The sequence below is a fragment of the Grampus griseus genome (genome assembly GCF_964374135.1).
Source record: "Grampus griseus genome assembly, chromosome: 19".
Lineage (NCBI taxonomy): Eukaryota > Metazoa > Chordata > Mammalia > Artiodactyla > Delphinidae > Grampus > Grampus griseus.
The window spans coordinates 57,737,817-57,760,878 of record NC_139013.1 but is presented as its reverse complement, the minus strand read 5'-3'; the positions used below and the strand labels follow the sequence as shown (position 1 = coordinate 57,760,878).

The window sequence follows — 23,062 nt, the reverse complement described above, 5'->3', positions numbered from 1 at the left end:
CATCATGGGGCTGTACGTGTCCATCGTGCTGGTCATCGGCAAGTTCGTGCGCGGCTTCTTCAGCGAGATCTCGCACTCCATCATGTTTGAGGAGCTGCCGTGCGTGGACCGCATCCTCAAGCTGTGCCAGGACATCTTCCTGGTGCGGGAGACTCGGGAGCTGAAGCTGGAGGAGGAGCTGTACGCCAAGCTCATCTTCCTGTACCGCTCGCCCGAGACGTTGATCGCGTGGACGCGCGACAAGGACTAGGAACGCCCCGGCCCGGCGCAGGACTGCTGTCTCTTACCGTCCTCCCTGTGGGGCCCGGCAGCCCAGCAGCCCGGCACCCCCTGCCCACTCGTACTGTAGAGTTTTCTAATTAAAACCTTTTATTTATACAAGCGGGTGATCACAGGCCATCCGCGCCTTCCTGCTCCGCCGAGGTCGCGCCCGGCCGTGCCCCGTCCTCGTGGGCCTGCTCCGCCGAGGTCGCGCCAGGCCGTGCCCCGTCCTCGGCCTCCAGCAGACGCTCCTGGATCTCCTGCTCAGCCTCGGCCCTGGGGAAGCCGCACGCTGGGAACCGAGACCCAGAAGGACCCCTCCTAGCCACCCCACCCACCCCAGCAGAGCAGGCAGTACCTCTGGCTGCGGAGCTGGGCCTCGGCCAGTATGTAGGGTGGCAGGGGATCCAGGGAGGGCTGCAACAGAGAGCTGACGTTGGTGCCGGGGCTGCGCAAGCACAAACCCAGGCCAGTGCCCGCCTGCTCCCTCACGCGGGGGAGAGGCTTCCACTCACCAAGTCCTTCATATTCACACGGCAGCCATAGCACAGCTGCTCCATCACACAGGCGCGGGGGTCGTCCTCCTCCCTGCGGGAGCAGAAGGCTCAATAAGGGCCCGAGGGCACCCCTCCCCTGTGCAGCCGCGAGGTGCCGACCGTGGCGGGTGGGGCTGACAGGACAAGGCAGGGACTCACATCCTGCAGCAGTGCTGGGCCCTGCCCATCCCGCTGTGGCAGCAGGACACGGTGGGCGCCTCAGCCTCTGCGATGGGGGGCTGCGTCTGGGGGAGCTGCGAGGAGGTCTGAGCCCCAAAAGCTGTGGCACTGTCTGCAAGCAGAGAGGAGCTGAGGGGACCTCGGGGGCCACGGAACCCCCACGCCCACTCGCCGGTGCCTCTCCCCTGGCACCCTGTGCAGGGACACACCAGCAGTGTCGACGTCCAGCACACACATGCAGAGCAGGCAGCGGGGCCCGGGGGTGCCGGCGGCACAGCCGTCCCTGGGCGCCTTCACCAGCTTCTCGCTCGTCCTGGGGGTGGGGGACAGGGCACCGTCGGCTGGGGGGCTCCACTCCCTCCCAGGACCCCCTCCCGGTACCCACACACACCCACCTGTACACAGTGCTGACCGTGGAGGGGAACTGGGCCTGCAGCCTGAGAATGAAGGCCTCCATCAGCCGGTGGATGCTGGCCTTTTCCGGGGCCTGGGAGCAATGAGACAAGGGGGCTGGTCAGGACCCACTGAGAGCAGGGAGCACGGGCTTCTCTACAACACCAGCCCGAGAGCCTGCGGTGCAGCCAGCCAGGGCCCCTGCTCTCGAGCGTCCCTGTCGTTAGACAAAGCATCGCCGACAAATGTCAGGCTGCCCCACTGTCCCTCCCCACGTGCATGACCCCCAGCTGGGCACCCTCCTCCCTCGAGAGCCCCCCCTTCCCGGAGAGCATGACATGTGGCGCGGGCACCGCTGACCTTGGTGTCGACGGCCGGCGTGAAGACGGAGGGGACGGCAAACAGGCGGTTGTAGAAGGCGACCTCCTTCAGCGTGTGCTCGCGCATGGGCCGCACCACCACCACGTCGCCGTGTCGCTCGTCTGAGAAGCCCTGGGGGCGGGGGGCACAGCGTTCCCTGCCGCCCGCAGCTGACCGGCTCACAGCACCCCCTCCTTCCCTGCCAGCTGGGGGGGTCATGGGCTCCCCCCGCCTCGCAGGCAACCCGACTCAGGAGATGCCGCGTCAAGAGAAAGGGGCCAGGAGGGTGGGGACGGGGCCCTGGGCAGCTGCAGGCGCACCGTGTCCCAGGCGAGGAAGGCCCCTCTCCCCAGTGCCAGGCTGGTCATGAGCTTGACGGCCAAGCGGGTGCAGCTGTCCCCCGTCATCACCTTGGAGTAGCCGTGGGTCCGGGCCACATGCAGGATCAAGTGGGTCCTGCAGGGCAGGGCAGGGGGTCTCAGGAGCCCAGGTAGGGTAGGCCCAGAACTCCGGGGGGCAGGGGGGAGAGGGTCTCAGGACCTGGGTGGGAGGAACAGGGCTGGCACCCTGGGGTGGCAGGGAACTCACCGCAGCGTCTGCAGAAGCTCCTCCTTGGCCGTCAGCGTCTTCACTGAGTTGAAGAGTCTGGACAGAGCCTCAGTCTGGCCGGCTGTGGGCGGCCCAGCCCGGCCCTGGGGGTGCTGGGGGCAGGGCCGGCTCTGCTTCTCCTCCCCCAGGACATGGTGCTGCTGCAGGAAACTGTCCACGGCTGCCTTGTAGGCTCCCTCGGTCCCGACCGGCTCCCGAGCAGAGCAGCGCAGCACAGACGGCGGCAGGCTGAACACCTTGTGTGTATTTAGGCGGGGGGAGTGCGTGAGGGCCAGCCCACCCCACGTGGGGAAACAGGCTGGCGCCCCTCTTGGACACCCAGCAGTCACCCCGGGGCGCTCTAGCAGGGACAGCCTGCCCACCTCTTCCAAGGCGACAATGTGCCACGGGAAGCCGACGGTCTGCAGGACCAGCTTCACCTCGGCCAGGGTTTTTGCTCGGTCCTCCGGGCTCCGGCCACAGGCTGCTCCCTCTGAGAACCGCAGGCAGAAAGGAGAGCAAGGTCAGGGCCAAGGCCATTGCACCCTGGAGGGCAGCAGTCTCTGGACGCTGACCTGTGTCCTTGCAGGTCGTTTTCAGAGTGGCTGGTGGGTTCTCTGTTTTGGTTGGGGAAAAAAGGGGGACAGAGAAGGGCAAAGAACTCGCCCTTCTCACTCAGTGCCCTTGACCCCATGACAGACGCCAGGCAGATGCTCCCGCCCAAACCTGGACGGTCTGAGATTTAAGACAGCAGCGGTGCTGCCTGTCGAACACGGGCATCATCTCGAGAGAAACGCCCCCACCAGGGCTTTGTGTGGGCACAGCGCCAGCCGTCAGTGGGCCCAACCGAGCACCACGGCCCAGGAGAAGCAGCGACACGTACCATCGGCGAAGACAACCCCTGGCACGAAACGCAGTCTCTTGGCAGAATCTTGACTCAGGCCCTGGGGTGGACATAAAAGGGCCTCAGGTCCACAGCCAGGCGCTGGACAGAGCCGGGGCGGGCCGCTGCTCTCACAGCCTCCGGCCAGGGCTAGGGCACCAGGAGGCGAGCGCAGAAGGCCAAGCACAGAGCACCGTGCCGAAGCCCTGGGCCGCCTCCTGTTGGCCCTGGTACAGGCCGGCCCACAGCCCCTCACAGAGCCCAGGGAACCCGTGCGTGTCCCACGCGGGCCAAGGCCTCCGACGCCCAAGCTGAGCCTGCCGGGCGCCGCCCCCACGCCCCCTGCCAGTCTCCGCCCCGCGCCCCTCCGCCACCCGGCCGCGCCCCGGCTCCTCCGGGTCTCCCCTCAAACTTCTCAGGGAAGCCACCCTGCCCCCCGCCAGAACCAGGCCCTCTAGGCCCCCGAAACGCCTGCTCGTTTCACCGTCCTGACACACCACCAGGACTGCGGGGAGGGCCCTGGGCCCCGGGACACTCTGAGGGGCGCTCTGGCGTGGCACACACGGCTTCCCAGCAACGTGCTTCTAACGCAGTCCAGCAAAGGGATGGGGCGCTAAACCGGGAAATGGCTGGCACTCTGGACACCACTTCGGGGGCCTGTGCCTCTTGTGCACACGTCCCAGAGCCCTCGGGTGTCCTAGCTGGGGAGTGGGCCTTTCCCCCCAGCCCCAAGCAAGAGCCCCTCAGTGCCAGCCCCCCACCCTGGAGCTCGACCGCGCACAGCCTGGGTGCAGGACGGTGTGCAGGCGTACCTCAAGGACCTGCCAGAGCATGGAGCTGGACGAAGGCCCCCCGGACCACGCCAGGAGCACCTGGGGGAGAAGGAACATCACCGGAGGCACTGCGCCCCCAACATGCCCCAGCCCCGCCCACGGACGTCAGGCCACCCCCCAAGTGCAGGCGTGAGGGAGGCGGCCGGGACAGGCCACCTGCGGGGGGGGGGCGCCACACCCACCTTCTCCCCCGGGAAGACCAGCCGGTTCTTTCCAAGCACGGCTCTGAACTTGTGGACGTAAAAGACCTTGAAACAGTCCCTGCAACACAGAGCAGCAGCAGCTGCGGCAACACCGCCCAGGCCACCCGCCCGCCGTGAGGATGGGGAAGCTGTCCACCCCTGCCTCGTAGAAGGACAGCCTAACGCTCCGCCGGGTTACGTTCTCTTCTAGCAACTTCCACCCTTAAAAGCACTGTCTTGACGTCGAGGCTGCGCCCAAAGACTGGCAAGGGGAGCCAGGGGTGAGGGGTTCTCACCAACTGTGGCTGCCCCAGGATGGGCCTCACATCACACTGAAAGGCCCGCTTGGGTCACCCCCAATTCTCACCACTGTGAACTGCAGCTACTCAGGCAGGCCCAGCTGGCGGAAGGGATGGAAGGGCATGCACGGGGCAAGGCCACCCTGACCCTTCCCTAGGCAGAGTAGCTGACCCCTTCCAAGACCCCCGTGGGGAGGCACTGAGCAGGCTGTGGGGTCAGGGGACTAGCGTCCTAAAGCCCCACACTGGCCTCCAGAAATGCCCAGGAGGCTCCCACAAACGCGGAGAACCATAACTTCAACAGGGCCTGGGACTCTGCATTCTTGGCCAGCCTTCCAGCTGAGCCTGGGGCTCACCAGGTCAGAGGTTCTTAGCCTTGGCCGCACATGAGAATCACTCAGGCTGACCACGTCAGGATGTATCAGGTGAGACCCAGGCACCCACGTTTAAAAGCTCCCCAGGGCAGCTCCCTGGCGGTCCAGCAGTTAGGACTCGGCGCTCTCACTGCCGTGGCCCGGGGTCCACGCCCAGTTGGGGAACTAAGATCCCGCAAGCCGCAAGGGATGAGAAGAAGGGAAGGAAGCAAGGGAAGGGAAGGGAAGGGAGAAGAGGGAGGGAGGGAAAAAAAAAACAAAGAAACAAGGACTTCCCTGGTGGTCCAGTGGGTAAGACTCCACGCTCCCAATGCCGGGGGCCTAGGTTCGATCCCTGGTCGGGGATCTAGATCCCACATGCCGCAACTAAGAATCCACATGTGGCAACTAAGAAGTCCACATGCCACAACCAGGAAGTCTGCATGCTGTAACAAAGATCCCGCATGCCGCAACTAAGACCCAGCACGGCCAAGATAAATTAACAAACGGTGAATATAAACAAAAGAAAGAAGTGTAAGAAAAAAAGGAAAAAAGAAAAGAAAGAAAGGAAAGAGAGAGACGAAAAGACAGAAAGATGGGAAGGAAGGAAAGGAGAAACAGAAGAGAGAGAAAAAAGAGAGGGAGAAAGACAGACGGAGAGACAGAAAAGAAGGAAGAAAAGGAAAAAAGGGAAGAAAGGGAAAGGAGGAAAAGGAAGGAAGAAAGAGAAAGAGAGAGAGAGAGAGAGAGGGAGCAAGCTCGCTCCCCAGCAGGCAGCCAAGGTGGACAACAGTGCCCGGCGCAGCAGGGAGCGGAGCGGCCCCAAGCCTGGGGCTCTGCCCCCATATCTATTTCCTTCTTCCTGTACGCACGTGCTGGTATCACAGCAGTTCCCCCAACCCCGAGCAGGCACCACTTACGAAATGCCGACCAAACACCCCGAGGCACCTCTGTGGATGGTAACTCAACTCGGTTTTAGCAGCAAATCACTGGGGCTCCGGGACCCCAGGAGACCAGCCATGGGAGTGACTCCTGGAAGGTCAGGGCCCGGGGAGGCTCCTCAAGCAGACACAGATGCTCACGGCGGCACCGAGGACCCCGCGGCTGCTGCACCCACGCCTCCCCAGCACCACTAGGCTCCTGAAGCCACATGCGCCCTGTGGGTCGGGCCAGGCCAGGGCTTCCGACACGCTGAGCCTCTCCGTCACTGAGGAAACTTGCTCAAAACCTAGCTTGCAGGACCTGCAACCTGGAAAATCAGCCTCCCGTCTCTTCCCGGGACTCGGCAAGCGGGGGAGGGGGAGCTCTGGGCCCAGCAGGAGTCGCTGCGGCCTGTCTTCTTATCTGTGAGTTCTCCAAACAGACTGGAGAGTTCACTGTTTCTAGATGCTCTTACGTGCTTAAAGCGGTGACTTCCTTGCCTAAAACGTACTTCCTGATGGCACACATCAAGTCTACTAGGCCCCCCCAAAGACGGGCAAGCATGCGAGAGTCCAGGGAAAACAACTTATTCCGTCCCTTTGGTTTCTCTTCCGGAAACTTTTAGAAAGCAGAGTCCAGTACTCTGGAAGACCAATTTAAAAATGTGAGCCCATCACTCATTCAACATGCGTTCACTCGCTATACAAAGCATGCAATGTCACCAAAAATTCATAGGTATAAAACGGGAGACAGGCCCTGCCCTTGTGGAGCTATGAATCCAGTGAACGTGATCAGACACTGGAAGTTATGATTCAAGGGCGATGTGGCAGGGCCACAGAGAGCTTCAGATAAAACCGAATATGCTCAGGCCTCTCTGGGAATAAGCCCCTGCTGTCCAAAGGTTCTCCCAGAGCTGGGAGAAGACTACAGCCCGCCTTCCATCTCTCTCTCTCTCTCTCTCTCTCTCTCTCTCTCGCAAGTCAAACAGCATCATGAAGAACAGCTGCCAGAGACCCCAGGATGCTCCAATCTGCCCCTATATGCGTTCCAGCTGCCCCAAAGAGCTCCTCCCGCACACCACGCTCCACGTTCACTCCCAACTCTCCCCGTAAGCTCCATCAATACCTTCCTGCCACCTGACCAACGGCTGGATGTTGGGAGAATGGCATTCACACAAGAAACCTGCACACACACAGACACGCCAGCAGGATGTTAGAAGCAGGAGTAAAGTGGTAAGATGCTTTCAAAAGCAAGAAACAAAGCCACAGGACTTCCGTGGTGGCACAGTGGTTAAGAATCCGCCTGCCAATGCAGGGGACACAGGTTCAAGCCCTGGTCCGGGAAGATCCCACATGCAGCGGAGCAGCTAAGCCCGTGTGCCACAACTACTGAGCCTGCGCTCTAGAGCCCGTGAGCCATAACTACTGAAGCCCACGTGCCACAACTACTGAAGCTCGTGCACCTAGAGCCTGTGCTCTGCAACAAGAGAAGCCACCGCAATGAGAAGCCTGCGCACCGCAATGAAGAGCAGCCCCCACTCACCGCAACTAGAGAAAGCCCGTGCGCAGCAACAAAGACCCAACACAGCAAAAAATAAATAAAAAATAAAATAATTTTTTTTAAAAAAAAACAAAGCCACAGATATGGGGGCAGTACTGGTTACTGAGTGAAACCGCGTGTACCAGGTCGCCTGCCACCTCCATGCCTCACCTGCAGAAGGCATCTCCGGCTCGGATCACCACGACAGGCAGGCCTTCCTTGCACTTCACACACTTTTGCTCACGGCTTGAGACGTGGGCGGGGGGGGAGGGGGGGAGAGAACAGGAACACAGGTTACAACCCTCTCCCGGGGGCTTCAGGGAGACCGTAGCCTGTTTCTCACCCCAAACTGTTGTACGAGGTCACTGGGGCCCGGGGCGGGGGGCGGGGAACCACACAAACCACGGCTTGTATCTTATCCAAACTACCACTGTGGGGAAAGACCAGGGCCCTGGGGAGATTTCAGTCTGTTAAAGCCAGCTCAGTGGGCTCAATCTCTCAGGGGCTGGCACAAGTACAGAGCCAACTCGCTCTCTGCGGCCCTGGAAGGGAGAAGTGGAGCCAGCGAGTAGAAGAGACAGGGAGGCCGACTTTCCTCGCCTCCCTGTAAGGACAGCGTGGTCAGGGGCGAAGCCGTCCCACTGGCTGCAAGAATTAGAGGTGCGAGAGCGCACAGTGTTTACCACGGGCTTGCCAGGCACTCTCCGGGTGCTGCGGAGTGAGGTCCACCGCCGACCTGAGGTTCCGGGGCTCCTGGGCCCCGCCCTCGGCGGTCTCCTGGCTTCCCGGGGCCCTGAGCGTAAAGCGCGGGCCGGCCCCTCGGGGCAGGGCTCGCCGTCTGCGGGAGCGCCGGAAAGAAAGCGGCGGGTGCGGCCGTCCAACTCTTACCAGGGCCGTGGCGGCGGCGGCCCCGCGGGCGCGGGCTCCCGATAGTCCTCGCCCACCTCGCACATGGCTGCTCCGTGTCACAGGGCGGCGGCGGCGGCGGCGGCGGCGGCGGCGGCGGCGGCGGCGGCGGCGGCGGCGGCGGCGGCGGCGGCGGCGGCGGCGGCGGCGGCGGCGGCGGCGGCGGCGGCGGCGGCGCGCCCCCACTACATCATCAAGGCGCCGGCGCGGCCGTGACGCGCGGGCGAGGGGCGAGCGCTCCCTATGACGTCATCCAGGCGCCGGCGCGGCCGTGACGCGCAGGCCGGGGGCGGGCGCTCCCTATGACGTCATCCCGGCGCCGGCGCGGCCGTGACGCGCAGGCCGGGGGCGGGCGCTCCCTATGACGCCAACTCGGAGCCGGCGCGGCCGTGACGCGCAGGCCGGGCCGGGCCGGGCCTGGCCGGGACAGGGGCGGCGGCGGCGGGCCGGGCCCCGGGGATGGCGATGTTCCGCAGCCTGGTGGCCTCGGCTCAGCAGCGGCAGCCGCCGGGCGGGCCCGCGGGCGGCGACAGCGGCCTGGAGGCGCAGTACAGCTGCCCCATCTGCCTGGAAGTCTACCATCGGCCCGTGGCCATCGGCAGCTGCGGACACACGTGAGTGCGCCGGCCTCCGGGAGGCCGCGGGGTCGGGCGCCGCCGCGGGGAGCGCTCTGCAGCCGCCTCGGCGCGCGAGGACTCGGGGGGCGCGGGTCTCCCCGCGCAGGGCCGTTTCTGCCCTCTGGGCGCGTCCATCCCCCTCAGCCCATCCTCCTGCCCGCCCGTCCGCCCACCCCGGGCTCTCGATCCGATCACCCCGTCGGCAGACAGGACCGACCTGCAGCCCTGCCCGATCTCTAACGGGCAGTGCCCGGGGCCGCTGACGGCATAGATGAGCCTCCCCGGGGACTCACAGGGCAGCGGGCACGACCTCTGCGCCGGTCGCCTTCCATCTGGTCCCGTGGAGACTGCGGTGGGCAGTTGTGAATAAATGCCTTGTGCCTTTTGCCGTCAACTCTGTTTTGGACCCGCTGTCTGCTTGTCTTGACTGCAGAAGAGAGGAGTTCCCTAAAGTTTGGGCAGGGGCTTGTTTGGAGTCTGGTGCTGTTTTGTTCTGTTGGAGAACTTGGGTCACATCGATCACTGAGCAGCCAGGCAGGCTGGCCCTCGGGGGACCAGATGCCACACATCTTGCTAGGGTTTCCGGCTGTGCCAGGGCCGGGTTGTTTCAGGAACAGAAACCTGAGGATGTGGCTCTCCTCCCAGCCAAGTGCTGCACTCAAGGCTTCTGGGAGCTGCCAGCCTGTTTGGGAAGGGGCTGAGATCAGGGTGTCGGCTTTCCAACTCTCTGGAGTGGCTGAAAAATACAGCTCTTGAGTGAAATTAGCAGGGTGGGGAGAGGGGGCAGGAGGGCTTGGCTGCCAGCGGAGTTGCTGAGGAGGTGGGGCCGAGATTCACCCAGGCTCGGTCTTTGAACGTTTTGCAAACAAAGGCAGATGACCTGGAAGGTTCCTGATACAAAGGGGGAGTTGCAGCTGCTGGGTGTGTGTGCTGCTCATCTCACCCAGGGAGGTGGCAGGAACCGTGTCAGGAGCCAGCAAGCCTTCACACACACACACACTGGCAGGCAGCACAGGGACCTACCTGCCCACACTGGGAGAGCACTGCTGATTTGTCCTGAAGGCGCTGCGCCTCACTCTTTCATGCTGTGTGTGGCGTTTCGGCAGGGGCAGCCCCTGCACAGCACTTCTCTTGTCAGCACACGGCAGTGGGTGTTGTCAAGTGTGTTCAGCTTCTTCCAGCCCATCCCTGGGAGAGCTGTAGCGATTGTCCCAGGCCCAACTTTAGAAAGCCTTTCCCGGGCTTCGGGTTGTATCAACACTCACCCAGCCCTGGGCTGCGGTGTTTCGGGCCTCTGGTCAGCACGAATCTGGTTTCTATTTTTCCAAATAAGTCTTTTCTTAAAAGGTGGTTTTCAGAATACAGAAATACACAAACTGCTGTGCAAGCATATTCTTCTATAAACCCCGCTTCCCCGTGCTCTTCTTGGCAGAATCTGTCCCCTCTTCTGTTTCTGAGGCTGGTCCTGCAAGAGCCTCTTCTTCAGCTTCTGCCTTAAAAAGACTTTCTCCCTGGCTCTACCTGCTGGTGCAAACAAGCCTCCTGGCTGTTCCGTCTCTGCCTCTTACCTTCCATAAGTTCCTCTTCCGGTGTTTTGAAGGCATGTGTGCAAATGAACATGAAAGATTTGAAGACTCACATCTCTCCTTCTAAAAAGTTTGTCGGTGGTCTGGTTATCCACCCCTCGCCCCCACCCCCAGCTCCCTAACTGTAGCAGTCTCCTTTCACCAAATAGGTTTTCTGGAGGTGACAGCAGCCCTGCCAGGGGCCGGGACTCATGCTCCAGCACGAGACAGAAGGGGACAGGTCGTAGGGAGGGCTTTTGAGCAGGAGCCCAGAGGCAGGAGGTGCCTCTGTAGAGAGTATGGAAGCGCTCCCGTGAAGTCCCCAGGGCCCCAGACAGAGCCAGTGATCTGCCATACTTAGGGGACGGCCTGGGCGGTGAGCCACATCTGGAACCAGAAGCTGCCCGGCTGTTTCTTTTTTCTTTTTATAAAGGAATTCAGCCTTGTATGGCTTCCTCTTTTTTTAAAAAAAAAAATTTATTTATTTTATTCATTTTTGGCTGCGTTGGGTCTTCATTGCTGCACGCGGGCTTTCTCTAGTTGTAGCGGGCAGGGGCTACTCTGCGTCGCGATGTGTGGGCTTCTTATTGCGGTGGCTTCTCTTGTTGCGGAGCATGGGCTCTAGACACGTGGGCTTCAGTAGTTATGGCACGCGGGCTCAGCAGTTGTGGCGCACAGCCGTAGTTGCTCTGCAGCATCTTCCCGGACCAGGGCTCGAACCCACATCCCCTGGATTGGCAGGTGATTCTTAACCACAGCGCCACCAGGGAAGCCCTGTACAGCTGTTTCTGACCCTCTGATGAGGCCTCCCTGAGGGCCAGTGTTTGGTTCTGCCGGGGCTGCCTCCAGCCTCTGTACCTCTGTCCTGAACGGAGCACGCCTTCGGGGTCCTCTGAGCGCCAGCATCCAGCTGCGCCGCGCTCCCTCTGGGCTGAGGGGTGTCCCGTCGTAAGGATCGGCCACCTCCTGTGTGTCCCTCGCCCGTCAGTGGACACTGGGCTTCTCCACAGCTCTCGTGACCAGTGCTGCCGGGAGCGCTCCTGTGCGGATTTTCCCCCGGCCTCCCCGTGGGGACCATGGAGCCGCCACTTTCTTCCAGTGACAGGGTGGCACGCGAGGCCTGCCCCGGCTGTGAGGCCAGTGAGAGGGACGGCCCTGGAGGACTTGCTGGAGCACTACGGGGTGGGCGCTGCTGATAGTGCCTGGTGGGCCCTCGACAGGTGCGGAAAGTGACAGGTGCGCAGGAACAGGGTGTCAGGAACCCTGCACTTTCTGATGGGCCTCAGGCCCAGCCTGGCCTTTCTTGTGTGCAAACAGTGACACCCACGGTGACGACCCAGTGGTGGCTGTTGGGAAGCCAGCGTGTAGGAGGACGGCCTCGGGATCACCTGCGGCTGCCTCTTCCTAAAATGAGGTGAAAGTCTGAGGCAAAAGAACAGGGACCCCTGAGCTCAGGTGAGCCGCAGGCCCAGCCTGCTAGACGCACGCAGAGCGGTGCACACCCCGACACCTCGTGGGTTTCTTGCAGGCCGCCAAGTTGCCGCCTTTCTCTTGGGGCCGAGCGCGTGCTCTTCTGGGCCGTGGAGCCTCCGCTCCACGGCTCCCGTCTGCTAAGCGGTCCCCTTGGCGCTTCCTGCAAAGGTGGACCGAGCTGGTCCTGCGGTCAGGCTCCTGGCCCTTCGTGCCCCCACTGAGAGTGTTCGAGCTGCTGCCCCACTGCCCATCGGGCGGTGCACGTTCTTCTGCGGCACTGGGGTGTTTGTAAACACCAGCTGCTGGGGCCAAGCGCCAACGGGTGCCGGGACTTGTGCCTCACGACGTGGCGTCTCCACGGACACGGCCAAGGGCCGAGCCAGAGCCCTTCTTGCCGGGGAGAGGGCACTGTCCCAAGGCTGGTGACACCCCCTGGCCAGCTTTGGCCCTGCTCCATGCAGTGAGTCCTGCGGTTTCCTCTCACCACTGTTAGTGATTTCACTCCCCAGAGTTTCGTGGGTAGAGGGTCTCCAGGGTCCCCCAAGATGTCCTGGAGTCCCCTGAGGTGGCATCGTCACCGCTTGGCAGTGAGACGGACAGGTTGGGCCCTGGGCCTCCTGCAGCCAGAGCTCTTGCTGGGACCAGGGCTGCGGGGCCAGCATGGGACCTGGGGGGCGGGGGTCACAGCTGCAGCTCAGCCCTCATCGCAGAATCGGCAGGAGTGTCCCAGAAGCCCACAGCTGGGCAGCGACCTGGGTCATCTTCTGGACAGACGGTGCCCATTCAACCCGTAGGACCCTGGCCCAGAAGCTACTGCTGATGGAGGGGAGCGCAGCCCTCAGGCCCACGTCTGCCCTGCAGGTTCTGCGGGGAGTGCCTCCAGCCGTGTCTGCAGGTGCCATCCCCCCTGTGCCCACTGTGCCGCCTGCCCTTCGACCCCAAGAAAGTGGACAAGGCCGCCCACGTGGAGAAGCAGCTTTCGTCCTACAAGGCACCCTGCCGGGGCTGCAGTAAGAAGGTACCGCAGCCTGCCTGGCCCGGGGGGCTCCGATGGGCTCGCAGGGGAGCTGGGCAGGGGCCACGTCCCTTCCCTGTTGGGCAGCCCGCTGCTCCACTCGCTTCCTGCGGGCTCTGCATGTGGCCTGGGCTCCGGGCTGTGGCTGGCGCAGGGACACAGGCTGAGCTGAGCTCACCCTGTCCCGGCACCCGCTGCCCACTCAGGCGGGCACACCACTTTGTGGGGGACCCAGCCCGGGAACGGAGTTTGAACTTAGACTTTCAGATTTTGCCATCGCTCGGGTTAACGAGTTCTTCTGAGTTATCACAGTAGGCAGCAGCCCTGTTGCTTTGTCCTCAAGGTCGAAGGTCAGACTGTCCAGCACGTGCCCCTCCCTCCCGGCATGAGAGCGGAGCAGGCTGTCGGCCCTTGTGTGAGGCGGCCCCCACCCTTGGCCTCGTGCGGGCCCGGGTGGCAGGCTTGCTCAATGTCCCAGCCCTGGGCAGAGCCGGGGGCGGGCCGGCGTCAGGAGGGCCCCTCGAGGCGGAGCTGCCCCGCCTGCTCCCTCTCGCCTCCGCAGTTCTGGGAACTAGGTTCCTGTGTGCGCCACCGCCACCGGGAGGGCTGCCGGGCGTCCTCCCCGGGTCGTTCCGCCTGCTCTCTGCGCCGGCACCCCTCCCCTGCCCTGTGCTGAGCCGCTTCCCACCTTCGGCCAGGACGGCCACTCGGGCAGCCGAGAAGGTTGTATCTTGTTCCGTTTCCTACCTCTTGGTAAAGAATTTGCTGGACGTTCGACTGTCCAGAATTTTGCCTGCTGGCTCCCGTTACAAAGGGTATTTTTTCCCAAATAGACACCCTCCCTGTCCCCTCGTGGGCCTCCCTCGCCTGCAGCTCCCCAGGGACCAGAGGCCTACTGCCCCCCGCATGGCCCCATCGTGAAGCCGTGAGCGCCTGCTTCTGGGTGCGGATCTGCAGCCTTCGGGGTCCTGAGTCTGTGTCTCCCTCACTCGGCCTCTGGGCCCCACTTGCGCAGCGCTGCCGGGCCGCGGCATCGGGAGCCAGAGGCCCAGCCCTGCTGCCCGGCCCCTCCCCTCCTCTCCTCCCCAGGTGACACTGGCCAAGATGAGAGTGCACGTTGCCTCCTGCGTGAAGGTCCAGGAGCAGATGGCCAACTGTCCCAAGTTCGTCCCTGTGGTGCCCACGTCCCAGCCCATCCCCAGGTAGGCCGCCTCGCCGGGGCCCCCTCTGTGGGGCAGCTCCGGGCCTACCTCGCGGGGTGGACAGTGGGGCCCCACCCTGAGGAGGTGGGAGGGCTGCCGGCGGAGGGCCTCGCCCCCTGCGGGTAGGGGACCCCAGGAGGGCCCAAGCCAGGCCCCCACGGCTCACCTCCCAGCAGGGATGCACGGTCCCCAGACAGGCTGGGGCTGGACAGACACCTCCTCTCAGGGTGGGCAGCCATGTCGGGGAAGCAGGCGGCCCGGGGTTAGGTGGCGGGAGGTCGCGGTGGGATGTGCAGACGGGGGCAGAGCCCCGCGGCAGCTACGGCCCACAGGGCAGGGGAGGGCGAGCCGGCCGGGCTGTAGGAAGGTGGGCAGTGCCACTCACCCCCACCCCCGCCCCAGTGCCGTCCCCAACAGGTCCACCTTCGCCTGCCCTTACTGTGGTGCCCGCAACCTGGATCAGCAGGAGTTGGTGAAGCACTGCGTGGACAGCCACCGCAGCGACCCCAGCCGCGTGGTGAGCACGCCCGCCCGCACGCACGCACGCCCGCACGCCCGCCCGCACGCCCGCCCGCCCGGGCCCTGTAGGCTCACCGTCCTGCTCTATCCCAGGTGTGTCCCATCTGCTCAGCCATGCCCTGGGGCGACCCGAGCTACAAGAGTGCCAACTTCCTGCAGCACCTGCTCCACCGGCACAAGTTCTCCTACGACACCTTCGTGGTGGGTGCCCTCCCCTCCCCTCCCCTCCCCCTCCCCCGGTGCCGGTGCTGGGTAGGTCCACGTGGCCACTAGAGGCCCGGGGGCTCTGGGGCTGTGCAGACCAGGCCCACAGCGGCCCCCTGTCCTGCGGGTCCCTCACCGCTGGGCCAGCGAGCTCTCCTCACGCAGGGCCTCCTCTTGGGGAGGCGCCGTCGCAGGGCCACCATCTCCCCAGCTCTGCACCAGGGCCTCGGCACACAGACCCCTCCACGGGGGTCTGGCTCTTCCTCTCCCTCTCCCACCTGCGGTTCCCACCTGCAGACCCTCCTGCAGGCCCTTCCCTCCCGTGCACCCCCAGCCCTGCTATTCTCGTCCCCCGCCAGCCTCCAGCCTCCAGGCGCCAGACCCTGTGGAGTCGACCCCTCCGCTCCCTCCGCCTGTGCCTGGTCCCGATGGGTGGATGCCACGGGGATCCCTGGCTTCTCTGCTCATCTCAAGCCCCGTTCTTGAGTCTGAGGAGAAAGGACAGCTCCGATTCCGGGCGTCCAGCCCACGCAGTCCGCCCAGCCCTCAGTCACTGGGCGCGGTGGCCTCCGGGCAGCCAGACCATCCCCGCAGCGCAGTTGCCGCACAGCGCCTGGGACCCCGTGACCGTGCGGGGCCGAAGGGGGGCGGGGAGGCTGGACGCGGCAGAGCCGGTCCATTTGAGGTGACAGGACCAGGGCCAGGGGGGTCGCTCTGGGAGGCCCTGGCGTCCCTGGCCCAGCTCCACTCCCTGTCTTCCAGGACTACAGCATCGACGAGGAGGCCGCCTTCCAGGCCGCCCTGGCCCTGTCTCTCTCCGAGAACTGAAGGCGTGGCCACTGGCCCAGGCCTCCCGCCTCAAGGGACACGCCCCGCCAGCTCCTGCGGCCCAGGCCTGCCTGGGAAGGCGCCTTGAGGGCCAGGTGGAGCCTCACTGCTGCAGGAGGAGAGGCCGCGTCCCTGTCGCGCTGAGCAGGTGGCCTCGGGGGGCCGGCCACTGGGATGGAGTGTGGCCACTGTGTCTCAAAGCCATGATGTCCTCCCTGCAGAGAGGACCCTTCAGGCCCTGCCGCGTCCACAGGCCCCCGCACTGAGCAGGGAAGCGCGGAGGGGGCCCCGGCCCAGCACCTGGCAACGCTTCCCCGTCGCGTGCTCGGTACTGGCTTTTATGATTCCTAGAGGCTCCACACTCTTCTGTATTATGCGGTGTGATGACCTTTTCCCATTTTCTAGAGCACAGACAGAGCAGTTGCCCTTCATGTTGCAATATCCGTGTCTGACTAGGAGTAATAGTATTTTTATGCAACATTTACAGAATTATATTTTTTAAAAAAACAATAAAAAACGAACGGTTGTGGGATTGGTCGGGGAGGAGAGGAGAGACGGGGCAATCGCTGTGTGCAGGGACCGAGGTGGCCACGTCCCCAGGTCACCTCGCTGTTCCCCAGGGTCACTGGGATAATCACGGGAAGAAATCGCAACGCCCAGCCACTTGCAGCGGCGCTGTGTCTGCTCCTGGCCTCCCGCCTGGGTCTTGGCCTCGGCCCTGCTCTCCCTGGTCCAAAGCCGACCACCTCGCGCCCCCAGCAGGGCCGCCCCGGCAGTGGCAGAGCGCGGGGCCGGGGCAGTGACCAGAGCTCACAAGACACTCATCGGCACCCTCGTTTGGCTCGTGGCATAAATTATTGCTGTCTTTAAAAAAAATTTAAATAAAATGTCTCAAAGCATCTCCAGCGACCTGGCTGGTGCGTCTCCTTCAGTGAATACTAAAGGCAGAGGGCTGGAGCGCGGCCACCGGACCGTCCTCCACTCGAGGTCCGCGGGCACGTGTCCGTCCCCAGGCAGCTCCGGCTCAGAGAGCAGCTGGCCTTGGAGCCCCGCAGAGGCCGTTTCCGCGTCTGGGGTGGGCTGGACTGCAGCCCCTGCTGGTCCTGCCCGCCCCCTGGACCCTGTTCCCCTCGACCTGTGCCCTCACTTGCCGGCCTGGCCACCTACCCTGCAACAAGCTCAGGCCAAGTTTTGCTGGGCTGCGACGCTCACCTCCTCGTCCTGGGACGGGGTCCACCTGAGGCCGGCAGACTGGGCACCGTCCTGAGCTTCCCCGGCCGGGGTAGTCTGAATGGGGCTGGTGCTGGGGCCCAGAGGTGGCCATGGTGGCCTACAGGTGGCCTTTTGGATGCCATCGGGGTGAAGCCCCACTATCCCCACCCCGGTCCCCGTGCCGCAGCCGCTCTCCCCACTGCTGGCTCGAGGCGTGCCTCTGCCTCCCCGGGCAGCCTGCCTGGTGCCCCAGCGTGTGCCCTCAGCCCCCAGGCCGGCACCTGGCCCTCTGAAACATCCACCCAGGGACGGTGGTCTCGGGCCACCATCAGTGCCACGGGCCCCTGCTGTTCCCAGTCGCCACAGGCCTTTAAAAGCTGACGAGAATCACCTGCTGGGCTGTGCCCAGGTGGCAGGTCATCAGGGTAAGGCCAAGCCCCTGCCTCGCTCTCCGTGTCTGCCCCCCACGCAGTGTTCCAGACCCTTCCTCCATGGAGAAGCTGGATCTCGTGAGCTCGACCGTGGCAGGGCTGGGCAAGCAAAAGTCTCCACGAGAGAAGAGTTGTGACCTGGGGTGCGTTACCCCACTTTAGAACCCTTCGTAGGAGCCACTGGCCCACCCTCCCCTCTGACCACTCTGACCCCACCGGCCGAGGATGCCACCTGCCAGCCTGTCCTTTCTGCCGCCTTCCAGAAGGAGGCCCGTGACATGGTCCCTGGGGGGCCACCTGGGCCCAGCCTCAGCCTCCCTCAGGGCTAATGGGAAAGGAAGGATGTGGCTGAAGTCCCCCTCCTGCAGGAGGATGGGGGAGCTGGGACCTCGGCCACCAGGGAGGTGCACCTCCTGCCCTGCCCTGCCGACCAGCCTGCCAGCACACGGCCCCCAACTGCAAACTCCAGGCCACATTCCCGGGCCTCACCGAGCGGGGAGAGGGATGAGGGCCCGTCAGCACCCAGGGGAGCTTCAGGGTGGCCTCGGCCAGTCCCCTGGGGCCTGGAGCCAGTGGTGGCAGCGCTGGGACAGCCAGGCTCCAGATGCCAGGTGGAGATGCCGCCCCGTCTCCTTTCCCCCACCCCCAGCTCAGCACCTCACTGCCCCATGACCCTCCCCTGCACCCGGCTGCCCTCCCCTTGTCCAGGACATGTTGCTTCTTCCCCCAGCACTGCCAGCACATCCCATCTGGGACATGCAGCGGCTGTGGTTCTGGGCTGTCACTCGGGCCCATCGCCCATCCCCAGCTAACCCTCCAGTCCTCAGAGCGCAGCTGGTACCAGCTGTCTGTCCACCACCTGGACACCAGCCAAGCCTGTCCGCTGCCCGCCCACCGCCTGGGGGAGGACGGTGCTACTCTCACACGCCCGTCACGACCCTCGGCGCCCACGGAGTCCTGGGCGCAGTTTCAGGGTTGTCTCGGCAGGTCCTGACCTCACCGGTGCCCTGAAGGAGGTGACGCCCAGTGACTGTCCCCACGCCTCACCCTGTGGAGGCCTCAGCGCCCACCACGTCACCACATCACCGAGGGCTCCTGGCCACAGTGGGGCCCCAGGGGGGGCGGAGCCAGGAGCGTCTTAAAGTTGCTGGACACCAGCACAGGCTGGTGGCTAGTCCCTTCCCCCGCCCAAGGACGCCTGCCAAGCTCAGCCCCCCCCAGGCACCCCCAGAGGCCACGGAGGCCAAGAGCCACAGGGCAGCATCCACACGTGGCCTTGACCTCATCCCTTCCACCCTGGGCCCAGGACGCACGGGGCCCTGGGCACGCGGACACGTGGCCGCTCGGCGACCCAGCGTCCTGGACGGATGCCAGGGCGGAGCAGTGGAGCGAGCCCCAACGCGGTGTGCGGCTGCGTGGGAGCTGGGTCGCGGCAGACGCCGCAGTGTCCGGCGAGGACACCTCAGGCTGAAGCCCGCGGGATGCCGCTCTGAGTCTGCATGAAAAGTGAGGTGGAGGTGGGAGGCCCGCACCCCAACCGACTCCAGGGCGTCCCTGACGGGAGGCTGCACACCCTCACCTCCCCAGTCACACAACGGCCTGGGGGGTCCGCACACACCCTGTCGCCTAGACGGCGCCGCCAGGTCCCTGGGAACCTGTGCCCTCGGCCATCAGGAAGGGGACAGGCAGCCAGCACTCCTGAAGGCAGGGTGCCCAGAGCATGAGCGCCTGCCCCAGGCCGCTCTCTTCACCAGCCTCAGGGCCCCCAAGGACTGGCCACAGGGGTCACCTCTGGGTCTTGCAGGAGCCGCGCCTCCGAGCTCTGGGCTCTGAGTAAAGAAGGGTGGATGGAGAGGCCAGGCGCGGCCATGCAGCCCCCAGCGGAGGGGCCTCCTGAAAGGCCCAGCCTTTCAGGAAATACGAGCAGCCCCGCCTTCAGGAAATACAAGTGTGCCCGGGGCCTGGCAGCCAACTGCGAACACGCGCGTCTACCCCATTTACCTCGTCCAGGGAGGCGTGGGGAGTCCACCTGCCGCAGAGGGCCAAGCCCACCCCTCACCCCTCGGGTGGGGCCTCGGGGTCCCTGTGACGCAGGGCCACCTCCTACTAGCTCGCTGCCCCCGTTCCACAGGGGAAGAACGAGGTTCTGAGCCCTTCGGACCAGTGGAGGGCCCCAGGGCCGCACCTCGACAAGCCCCCAGGCAGCCACGGGGCCTGAGGCCTGCGGTCCAGCAGGGAGGGCGCACCCTCGGGACACAGCGGACGGGCGGGCGGCGGTCCCCCGGTGCTGACGCCCAGGCCGCGGCGCCTCCTTCTGGACTCTCACACACCGGGGCTCCCCACACCTACCTGCGAAACACGCTCCCAGGAAGGATCCTTGAACTCACTCACCACAAGGCAGCAGGGACCCACAGGCCCAAAGGCGCCACCACACAAGTGGGCCTGAGGCCACGTCCCCAGCGGCGCACAATCAACCCCTGGCAGCAAAGCTTCCGCGCCCAGCGTTCGTGGTCTGTGTCTGTGCTGCTCCCACCCCGCCGCCAGGGGCCGGGACCTGACCTGGAGGTGCCGGCGGGAGCTCCGGGGACATCAGGCCCCTTCCGGTCCCGGAGAAGGGAGCTGCACGGCCCGTGACCCTCCGGGCTCTCCAACAAGTTTCTGGGAACGAGGGCCCAGGGCCACATGCGGACGGGGAAGAAGCTCCGGGAGGACGCTGTGGAGTTCGGAGCTGGGAACCGAGCTGTGCAGCAACAGACCCTCCCCTCTAGGCGCCGGGCTCACCCGCTGAAGCCTGACCGCTGTGTCGCACGGACAGCTCCTGCGACCTCACACGCACACACAGACGCGTGCGCACACCCGTGTGCGTGTGCACACCAGGGCGCAGACCTGCACACACGCACATACCCGAGGCTGACACACATGCACACACGTACATCCCTCCTCAGCCCCCAGATCACCTTCCCGGGCTCAGCGTCTGGGACTCTACTGTGTGCCACAGCTGTGTGGGAAGGGTCAACGTCCCCTCCCTGAACCCCCATTTAAGAACCAAAATCACCTCTAACAACCAGGACCCAAGAGGGAACAGGCAGCTGTGAGCAGTTGTGAGTCCCCGTTCTGGGGGTGACCAAAGGCACACTGGCCACCAATCTGACCACGTGCTGGGAGCTGGAGTACTGGGTCCACGACCGTGGACAGCAACGGGGATGCTCCAACGCAGGATGTCCAGCCACACCCACCCTCCCACAGCAAACACACCACACACTGACAGCGGGGGCACTATCACCACAGCGGGGGCCCCTGAGTCCTGGGACGGCCGAGCGCCAGCTTCAAGGCCCAGCTCTGAGCGCTATTCCGAGTCCCAGAGCCAGGCCCACCACGGGGCCTTTGTACCTTCACCCACGTGTCTATACTCGAGAGACCCCCAGGGGGGAGCGTGCCTGGGCCGCACTGTACGGGGGCTCCTGACGCTTTTCCATCTGGTCCGGCAGGCACTGCTGAGCCTCTGCCACGGACCCAACCTTGTGCAGGTGCTGTGAGGGAAGGAAGGCGGTTCCCACCTGGCAGGCCCTAGGGCTGCATCTAACAGGGAAGGGGCGTCCTCGCTGGGCCATGAAACCCAATTAGTAAAGAAACCATGTATACACCGATGTGTATAAAATTGATGACTAATAAGAACCTGCAGTATAAAAACAAACAAACAAAACTACCAGACGCAAAAGGATACAGGCGCACACGTACACACTACGCGGACAGCCAAGCACCATCGCCACATAAAGCCCAGAAAAAGAGCACAAAAACACACCCACAAAAAGAAAGAGGGGCTTCCCTGGTGGCGCGGCGGTTACGAATCCGCCTGCCAATGCAGGGGATACGGGTCCGAGCCCTGGTCTGGGAAGATCCCACAAGCCGCGGAGCAACAAAGCCTGTGCGCCACAACTACTGAGCCTGCGCTCTAGAGCCCGCGAGCCACAACTACTGAGCCCACGTGCCACAACTATGAAGCCCGTGTGCTAGAGCCCGTGCTCCGCAACAAGAGAAGCCACCGCAATGAGAAGCCCGTGCACCGCAAGAAAGGGTAGCCCCCCCTCGTCACACCTAGAGAAAGCCCTGCGCGCAGCAACAAAGACCCAACGCAGCCAAAAAAAACTAATTGAAGAAAGAGAAAATATCAACATAAGAGAAATTGTAACAATCTTACCTGGGCTCCGCTTGTTCACTGTCTGATAGAGGCAGGCGGGCAGATGGCCACAAGCCGACGTCGCCAAGTGTCAAGGGGAGACCCTGGGGTTTCTGCAGGAAGCGTGGACTTTGGTCCCTGCAAGTCCTGCTCTGGTGGAGAGCCCGGTTCCAGGAGGCCGGCGGGGGGGAGCTGGTTTCCAACAGCGAGGCGCGGGGCTTAGCTGCAAGGCAAGGCGGTCGTATTGAGGACAGAGGGACGCAGAGCAGGTGGGGACAGCCCCCCGCCTCCCTGGGGCTGCACAGGTGAGAACAGGGCAGACACTCGGATTTTCCTCTGTGAGTGGTACCCTGGTCTGTCCCAGACACAACCCTGTGAGTCACAGCCCAACAGTGAGTCTGTATGACCACAGGAGGGCAGTTCTGAGCAGTTGACAAGGACCTCAAACTTCCCTTAGGGTCACTGGTTATGGCAGCCATCTCGGAAAGGAGCACCCCACCGCAGAGGTGCTCTAAGGCCCCCTGGGATCCCTGGGGCGTTTCCAGGATGAGATCAGCAGGTTCTCCACGGGAGTGCATGAGCGCCCCTCGAGAACACGAGTGTCCCTCTGGGGGTTAAGGAGGTCATCCTGGCCAGTGGCCACACCGTGGGTGGCTGGGCGAGGAAGGACAGCGTGGGTGCAGGGCTGGCCCAGGTATCTGCAAGTGTCACCTACGTCTGGGACGGGGAGAAGGAAGGGAAGGTACACATGGTAAGCTTGGGAGGCCACGGAACAGGTGAACAGCAGAAGGCAGCCACGTGCACGGCGACACGTTGCCAGGCCCGGCCTGCGGGAGAGACGCGCGCCTTCCCCCGCCTGCGCACCACCTGTCTATCCTTCCGCGCGCCCTAACCGAGCAGCAGACGCCCCTTGTGAGGCTGCAAGTGCCTGCCCGGGTCCCAATCCCACAGCTTCGTAACTTCTCAGAGCCTGTTTTCTCTCCCGCGAAACTGAAGGCACGTAAGACCCTGTGTGACGCAGGCCTCCCTCCTCACGCTCTCCGCGGTTCCTCTCAGACTCCCCACCACCTCCACCTTGTCTCCAGGCCCACAACTGGCAAAGAGCACCAGGCTGCACGTGGCACCTGGGCCTCTGAAGGCAGGCCTCCTGCACAGACATGGAAGCGCCTGGCGGCTCTCCGGAGCCTGGCAGTGTGTCCCCACCCCCCCACACAGAGACTGACCCCTGAACTCATGAAACGTCCACATCAAAAGGGACCAGAAAAGAAAAAAAAAAAAAAAGAATCGGTCTGTTTATTTGGGGCTTCCCTGGTGGCGCAGTGGTTGAGAGTCCGCCTGCCGATGCAGGGGACACGGGTTCGTGCCCCGGTCCGGGAAGATCCCACATGCCCGGAGCAGCTGGGCCCGTGAGCCATGGCCGCTGAGCCTGCGCGTCCGGAGCCTGTGCTCCGCAACGGGAGACGCCACAGCAGTGAGAGGCCCGCGTACCGCAAAAAAAAAAAAAAAAGGTACCTGACACCCAGGCAAGGCTGGCTCTTGGAGGCACCGAGGACTCCAAAGGGTACTGAAGGAGGTGAGGCTGTCC

The 23,062-nt window shown here is 64.0% G+C and overlaps 3 protein-coding genes across 6 annotated transcripts in view; 2 read left to right on the top strand and 1 right to left on the bottom strand.

Moving 5' to 3' along the window:
• The window catches only part of PIEZO1 (piezo type mechanosensitive ion channel component 1 (Er blood group)), a gene marked incomplete at its 5' end in the record, with an annotated part of 29,018 nt that extends 28,638 nt beyond the window's left edge, over positions 1–380 (top strand). Inside the window, one exon of the mRNA XM_082677844.1 lies at positions 1–380. Coding sequence (XP_082533970.1) covers positions 1–250 — 250 coding nt within the window. The 3' untranslated portion in view covers positions 251–380.
• CTU2 (cytosolic thiouridylase subunit 2) lies at positions 373–21,631 on the bottom strand. Of its 4 annotated transcripts, none has more exons than XM_082678005.1 (15): positions 21,499–21,631; positions 7,500–7,574; positions 4,217–4,295; positions 4,014–4,073; positions 3,202–3,262; positions 2,702–2,811; positions 2,319–2,575; positions 2,051–2,186; positions 1,731–1,862; positions 1,373–1,464; positions 1,187–1,290; positions 957–1,089; positions 777–849; positions 620–678; positions 373–537 (listed from the first exon to the last, which is right to left on the bottom strand). In XM_082678005.1, the coding sequence occupies exons 4-15, from the start codon at positions 4,032–4,034 to the stop codon at positions 390–392; spliced, it is 1,326 nt and encodes a 441-aa protein (XP_082534131.1). In that variant the 5' UTR covers positions 4,035–4,073; positions 4,217–4,295; positions 7,500–7,574; positions 21,499–21,631; the 3' UTR covers positions 373–389. The 4 variants fall into 4 exon arrangements, with proteins under 4 accessions (XP_082534131.1, XP_082534128.1, XP_082534129.1 ...); XM_082678002.1 differs by lacking the exon at positions 21,499–21,631 and adding an exon at positions 8,217–8,314; XM_082678003.1 differs by lacking the exon at positions 21,499–21,631 and adding an exon at positions 8,217–8,314 and having other exon boundaries at positions 2,141–2,186.
• RNF166 (ring finger protein 166) lies at positions 8,637–16,556 on the top strand. The gene is made up of 6 exons (XM_082676711.1): positions 8,637–8,848; positions 12,751–12,907; positions 13,994–14,106; positions 14,509–14,623; positions 14,719–14,826; positions 15,592–16,556. The coding sequence occupies exons 1-6, from the start codon at positions 8,694–8,696 to the stop codon at positions 15,655–15,657; spliced, it is 714 nt and encodes a 237-aa protein (XP_082532837.1). The 5' UTR covers positions 8,637–8,693; the 3' UTR covers positions 15,658–16,556.
• Positions 21,632–23,062: the final 1,431 nt, after the last annotated feature.

Bases quoted from the DNA above. Each gene is read 5' to 3' on its own strand.
- CTU2 (XM_082678002.1), bottom strand. From the start codon at position 8,281: ATGTGCGAGGTGGGCGAGGACTATCGGGAGCCCGCGCCCGCGGGGCCG. The intron at 3,263-4,013 runs GTACGCCTGCAC...TGTCCACCCCAG, and splicing joins TGCTCTGGCAGGTCCTTGAG to GGCCTGAGTCAAGATTCTGC. The intron at 2,187-2,318 runs GTGAGTTCCCTG...CCTGCCCTGCAG, and splicing joins GAGCTTCTGCAGACGCTGCG to GACCCACTTGATCCTGCATG.
- RNF166 (XM_082676711.1), top strand. From the start codon at position 8,694: ATGGCGATGTTCCGCAGCCTGGTGGCCTCGGCTCAGCAGCGGCAGCCG. The intron at 14,107-14,508 runs GTAGGCCGCCTC...CCCCCGCCCCAG, and splicing joins ACGTCCCAGCCCATCCCCAG to TGCCGTCCCCAACAGGTCCA. The intron at 14,827-15,591 runs GTGGGTGCCCTC...CCTGTCTTCCAG, and splicing joins TCTCCTACGACACCTTCGTG to GACTACAGCATCGACGAGGA.